The sequence below is a fragment of the Cyclopterus lumpus genome, chromosome 6 (genome assembly GCF_009769545.1).
Source record: "Cyclopterus lumpus isolate fCycLum1 chromosome 6, fCycLum1.pri, whole genome shotgun sequence".
In the NCBI taxonomy this organism is placed as follows: Eukaryota; Metazoa; Chordata; class Actinopteri; order Perciformes; family Cyclopteridae; genus Cyclopterus; species Cyclopterus lumpus.
The window spans coordinates 22,023,704-22,030,473 of NC_046971.1; the positions used below are offsets into that span (position 1 = coordinate 22,023,704).

The 6,770-nt window shown below is 44.3% G+C and overlaps 1 protein-coding gene across 2 annotated transcripts in view; it reads left to right on the forward strand.

Annotated features, from left to right (window-relative positions):
- The window catches only part of mical2b (microtubule associated monooxygenase, calponin and LIM domain containing 2b), a 46,405-nt gene that overhangs the window by 30,009 nt on the left and 9,626 nt on the right, over positions 1-6,770 (forward strand). The window contains exons 21-26 of one of the 2 annotated variants that reach the window (XM_034534616.1): positions 476-919; positions 1,722-1,823; positions 2,010-2,102; positions 3,066-3,252; positions 3,399-3,472; positions 3,818-3,899. In XM_034534616.1, the coding sequence (XP_034390507.1) occupies positions 476-919; positions 1,722-1,823; positions 2,010-2,102; positions 3,066-3,252; positions 3,399-3,472; positions 3,818-3,899 (982 nt within the window). The remainder of the gene's footprint in view (positions 1-475; positions 920-1,721; positions 1,824-2,009; positions 2,103-3,065; positions 3,253-3,398; positions 3,473-3,817; positions 3,900-6,770) is intronic. The other variant, XM_034534617.1, reaches the window with a different exon arrangement.

The window sequence follows — 6,770 nt, forward strand, 5'->3', positions numbered from 1 at the left end:
GACTAACGTCACTGTTGAGAGACTGCTGCATGTTTCTCAATAACATCTTCGACTTGTGACGCATTGCATGATGGTTCGCCAAAAGAGATTCCTTTGGTGGAGCTGAAAAATGCAACAAAAAACACAAATTTATGATCTTCATGATATCTTATTGAATTTGAGCCACTTTTGAACACTAACTAAGGAGTACAAAGAAATATAGAAGCACATTGAAACACTTTCCCAGAGTTTAATAACAAACAATGTACGCTATGCACATTCATGCAGTGAGCAACATCAGCAATTAGCCCCCCAGCTCATATTGAGCCTCAATCGAAACAAAGAACTGACTGATTCCAATGTCACTGACTTGCCCGTGTGAAATTCACTTCAGCTTTTCATTTGATGTGACTGAGTTACTTTCTCTTTACTTTCATCCTTTTTGTTCTACTACTCTCTCTCTCTCTACTTTTCTGTTTGACTCTTCCTTTTGTAGTCGAGACGTTCTACCTCTTCAGCGCTTTCCTTCTCCCCAACTTCTCCTCCTCCTTCTGCCTTTGTATCCAAGAGCTCCATCGTCCACCCGGTCCCTGACCCCACTGCCCAGGCCGGTTTCTCCCCTGCCCCCCTGTACACTGCTGGACACCAGGACAAGACACAGAAAGACCCCTTTGCTCCCTCGGCTTACGCCGACTCTGTTGTTGATCCCTCCACATTCAACAGGAAAACTGGCTTTGTCGAGAGCCAGGAGATCTCCTCTCCCGTCTCTGACATTAACTGTGAAAATGAACACAGCAGGTCATCTCCCCATGCACTGTCTGTACCGCACAAGGAAAGCTATGAGAGGGTTCATGAGGGTTCTCTACAAAGGGAGCAGGAGAAGGTCCCCAAAATCACTCAAGAGACATTTGAGAAAATAGTCAAAAACGATCACATGGAGGTAACTGTTTCCTTATTTGTATCGAACTGATAACCTGCAGAAGAAAAGCGGGAATCAGAACCTTTTATTGACAAGTATGTTTTCACATACAAGGAATTTGTCATGGCGGGTGGTGCAACAATAGACAATAACATTAACAACAACAGAAGTGTCGTCCTCAAGTGGCGTTACTGAAGTATGGAAGTTACTCAACAAACAAGTCGACATTTGGGTTGCAATGTGGCTTTACTTTAATACGGTAGTTACATAACAACTCAAGGTTTGGGTTAAAATAACTACGACGGTGGCGGTGCTTCAGTAAAGAAGTCACGGAACAAATAAGTCAATATTTTTTATGTGTCGTTACTTGAGTACTGAAGTTAAGTGACATTCAAGTCAACTTTTGGGTTGAAATTACTACAGAATTTGTCCGTAACAAGTCAAGTTTTCACTTAAGTGGCGTTACTTAAGTGCAGACGATGGGTGACAAATAAGACAACGTTGACGTCTGGTTTCACACAGGAAACCTTTTGTAATACGTCACCTGTCCCGTCTCTCGATTATCTGGATTACATCCAAATTGATTATGTGGGTTATACACAAACTATAGTGCATAACTTGTAGTCAGTGTAGCTACAAACATGTACAAGAATGGTCTGTTTGGACGTATCTTTCTTGTATTCACGTATTTCTGATTTATAGCCTTAGGAACGATTAGAAACGGTATATTTATAGGGGTAGAGGAAGGACACGGGTTCCTAAACATTCTTGGCATTCTTCTTTCATACGATGTGAACTGATCTTCATTCATGTGTTCATTCAGTGCAATGGGAGCTGCGCTCTTGAGAACCCTGGAAGAATCACTCAAAAGTCAATTGTTCGCTCTGAGAGTTGTCCGGCTGGAGCTGCGAGTTACATTAAGGAGGTATTGGTCCATGCCTCAGTCTGCATTCACTTCCATGAATTCAAAGAAGATCGTGCTTGTTCTGCATTTTCGTCGGTCTTCTTTCTAACTTCTGTCTGGTTTCCAATTCCTTCTTCCTCGCCCCCCCTCCCTCCCTCCCTTCCGACCGACCCTCTGCTCCTGTGTTTCCACGGCGTTAAACGTTAGCGTACAGTCGGAAAGGTATCATCCGCCATAGATGCTAAGGCTCAGAAATTGGCCGTCCTGTATGAGACGGACCACAGGCCCAATGCCACACCGGTAAGATGCATGGGGATGCTGCCGAGACGAATCTAACGCAGAGTTCCTTGTTGTTGCTTTTTTAATGGAAGTTTAGATGTTAAACTAGCAGCAGGATTTTACTATCATGCACATTTTTAAGTTTTGAAAAGTTGATTTTAAAAATGAAAGTGTACAGAAAGACAAACGGCAGATAATGTGCGTCTTCAGGCTCTCGTTCCCCGGCCATGGAGGGCTCCTCATGCTGAAAGGGTTCTGCTTTGTCTTCATGAGGGCAAAGCAGCTGCTGAGCTTCAGGGACGAGAACGCTTCAGTGGACCGGCTGCGTTTGCATATTGACATTTTACTTCTGCATGCGGTTATTGCTCACTTTAAGGCTTGTTTAATCACTGCTTTGCCTAAAGAGCGCGTTAGCTACAGTGTCGCTAGAAGAAGTTAGATGGTGATGAACAGTGATGTATGTATGCATGCAGGCAAATATATACTGCGGGTTATGTGTACTTCCTGGAGTCTCTGATGGTGACGACAAGACGAAAATTAAGCATCAAATATCCAAAACTAGTATCCTTGTTTCCCAAAAATATCAAACTATCGCTTTAAGACTTGGGACTGACACCGATCTTTTATTGCTTTAGTATCCTGGTACAATAATTTTCCCACAGCCATGTCAGTGGATCACCATGTGTAACTGGGACGATAACGATATTGCATTAAAATGAGCCCTCGCAGTCCCAAAGAAAGTACACATTGCTTCTAGCCTGTAGGTATTGTCAGAGTTCAAGTTGGCAACACCACCTTTTCACTTATTTCTAGAAACACTGTGAATGGAATCGATCATTCTTCACTGATTTTAGGTCCAATATTTTCTACGATGGGTGCAACTGCTTTTAACAGTTTACCAAATCACCGCTGGACAATGTGACTCCTTTGATTGGCAAACCTTTATTGTAAAAAAAACGTATCGGTCTTCTTCACCCTGTCCAGAGTGTGGTACGCAAGGACTTCCCTCCGGGGCTCGGCGGCAGCGACACCTGCCACTTCTGCACCAAGCGGGTGTACGTGATGGAGAGACTGAGCGCCGAGGGCTACTTCTTCCACCGCGAGTGTTTCCGCTGTGACGTCTGCAACAGCACCCTCCGTCTGGGAGGGCACATCTTCGACTCGCAGGAGGGTGAGTTAGACTCGATGTAAGAGTTGGTTCAATCCCTCTGCCCATTGAAACACTAGAGACTTGACTCTGTCCCCCTTAGGCCCGTTTAAGCCCTGCAGGTGGATGACTTCTTACTTACTTATTTGTTTTGTGTGCTTCCTTTACAGCAAAGTTCTACTGCAAGCTGCATTATGCCCAGCGCCAGACCAGCACTCACATGGGGAGGTTCAGAAGGAGAATGGTAAGTACATACCAGAAAGAAAACTAAACTTTTGTTCTTATGTGTTCTGCATCCAAAGAAGTTGGAGCCACTCCATTACTCGCTTGCTGTCATTCCAGCGCTCCATAATTAGAATGATAAGGAACATGTGTACTGTATGGTGTTTGAGGTGACATGTTCTACATTGATCCCTTTGGGGAAAATAATTGCCTTTTTTGGTGATATTTGTGTGAAAAACCAAACGTCGGATCACCACAGAAAATGAGGGCACAGGTGTCGTAATCACAGACATCTATTCGACGTACGTTGTTTCAAACGGTGGAAATAGTGGCCCATTAAAAGGGTGCTGGAACTTTTTCCTTGCAGGAAGACCAACGGTGCGCCACGCCCTCGTCAGCGGACACCGGGGGCTTCTCGGCGTCGGGCGGCGTCCAGCTCCAACCCCCAGGTACCCTGGTTTCCTTGCTTAGGCGAGGCCTGAGCTGGCCGCGGCGTGCCAGCCGGGCCGTGTGTGTGTTGTCCCGGCGGCTGTGGGGAGGCGCGCGCGAATGTCTCTCAGCCGCGGTGCGCCACGCCAGGAGCTGCTCGCACGACTACGCGTTCCTGTACGAGCTGCTGAGCCTGGGCTGCCCTCTGCTCTGCATGATGCATGAGGTGCTGGGACAGATGTCCCAGGAGCCCCCGCTGGCCCGGCAGCAGCTCATCGGCCACTAGTTCTCGTAGAAAGGGAGGATGGGGGGGGGGGGCTTGTCTGGACCAGTTAAACTGACTGGAACCATTTGAATTTGTGCTCTTGTATTGCCCAAAATGGCAAATCAGGGTTCAGTAATGTTATAATTTTGGGACCAAACACTATCTGTATTTACTACATTCCAAGTGTCCTCGGTCATTTAAGTTTTGTGCTTTTGAAGTCAGAAGTGTTCTATGAAGTAACATAAAAGTGCTTCACTCGATGAGCTCCTGGTGCTTGTGCTCAGTGCCTGGTGTGACTTGCCTGCAGTTACAGTGGACAGCACAACAAACACACTGTCATGGAGGTATTCTGGTTATATTGTGTGTTTTGTGTTAAATCATACATGCTGGGTCAACTTCAGGGGGGACGCATGTCTAAATACGCTGCGAACTCTGTAGTTGTTCGGCCCAGGGGTCGCTCAGGGTCTCCTGGTGCTCTACTTCTGCAGATTGCATCTCCGACTCACGAGGGCTTGTTCCAGGCTGCTTATGATGATACATATCAGACACATGGAACAAGCCCTGTGACTCTCCTCGAAAGCCATCTGGACAGTGTGGTTTGGTTTCAGTGAGCTAGAAGTATGTTGGAGTTGGTCCACATGGCTTTTGTTGACTCTGCCTGCTGCACCGTGACTGCACCACAGGGATGTGCAATGGAAATTCCAAAACAGTGTTACTTTCTGAGGTATTATTTCACGTATTTTGGAAAAAGTGTATGAATTTCACTTGAAATATTTAGGGCTCATTGTTTACGGTTTTCATTTTATAGGGGGCAAAAGATTGGATGAAAAAAAATGGACGAAAAAAGTAAAAACCGTTTATATGTATTCTGTGACAAAATCAGCAACTCATTGTCACAAGAGAACCCCTATTTATTAGATCTGCATATATTTGCAATGGAAAAGTCAGCAGCTTTTGTTGGGTTGTGAAATCCATTTGAAAATCTGTTTAGACCACTCTGTGTCTTTTTGGTTACATCTGGGTTTATGTTGATCAAAACAATGAGCTATAATAATAAACCAACCAGGTTTTGTCTTGCTCTCTTTTATCTTCAGTAGTGAACATATTTGCTTGACGGAATCACCCAAACTGTACATACCTGACTAAGTGAATTATTTTTTGCTTTGTTTGTTTGTTTTTTATTCAAAGTTTTGCATTTCTTTTCTTTTGTCTTTTTTTATAATTTTTTGTTCTCGCATTTTCGATGTTGTACACGACCACGAAGATGAATGAATTATGCAGAATTAAGAGTGAATTCTTAAAATGCACTGTTGAAGTATTTACCTGTTTTTGGGCAGACATTTCAATGTCTTAGTGTAATAACTCTATTTCCTATAGTGTGTTTCCTTTTAATGCTTCCTTTCCATCCTCCATTTTTCTTTTTTTCCCATTTCTCATATCCCACTCATTTTTTATTTTTTCAAATTCATTTTTCTCCGTTTTGTTCACTTCATTTTGTTCAGTCCGTTTCAAGTTTTCAATACTGCACCTTCTGATTGGCTGATTCCTGCCACCGGGGGAAGGTGATGATTGGCCGGCTTTGGTCATGAGATCATTTTTTTTTTTTTTTCATTGGCTGCCCCTGTAGCTCCGCCCCCATCCCTTTCACCTAACCCAGACTTACCAATCACAAACCAGCATGTAGAGTATGGCATGCAGTTTCTTGGTAAAGGTGTTATGTGTGGCATCGTGACATTCCAAAATAATTATTATACCGTAGTGAAATTACAATAAACAAATTGCATCACTGCCTACAGAGCCACTAGCTTGACCCACTTGAGTGTCGAGGTCGTTGGAAGCCGGCGATGTCTGTTGACTTGATGCACACGTAGCACCTTTTTAGTTGCTTTCCGTTTGGCGTTCTGTTAGTTTGGTGTTTCATCGCATCGCCCCGACCTAACACTCATCTTGTGCTGTGCGCCTCCCTAACACCAAACCATCCATTTGAATGCCCTTGGATTTATGCTTTTGATATTTCTCTCTGCTGTATCAGCAGCAGCAGCCTCCGCGCCTCTTGTCACGCCGTTTTAAAAGTAACGAAACGTGTCCACGTTGTCTGTGGTCTGTCTGTGGTTCCCTCTGTTTCAGAAGGAGGCACCCCCTGCTCGGAGCCCCTCTCCAGATCCCTCTCCTGCACCTCCTAGACTTTTCTCAGGAGATCAGTAGCCCCCACACGTAGCTGTATGGGGGCTACTGATACGTTTTCTTTTTTTTTTGGCACACTGCCAGACACATTTGGTTTGCATAGTTGTGTTCCCCAATGAGTTTTGAAGCAGCCTGCAAGCCTTGTTCTTCATTTTCCACATTGAAACTTACTGTAAAAATGCTTAATTTATGATATTTATAAGCTGTAAATATATATTCAGAAATAAATCCCTTTTGAATACATAAAACATTTGCTTCGTAGTTTGTTGCCAATTAGCAGAATTTTATTTATTTATTCCGCAATTCCCAAGAAAACCCAAGTCTGATTTACGTGATTGGTCCATTTCCTTTTAACCACAAAATTAACAACTTCATCATCAAGGCCCCCCCCCCCCCCCCCCCCCCCCCCCCCTGTTTTTAACAGCTGCCACTTCACCCACAT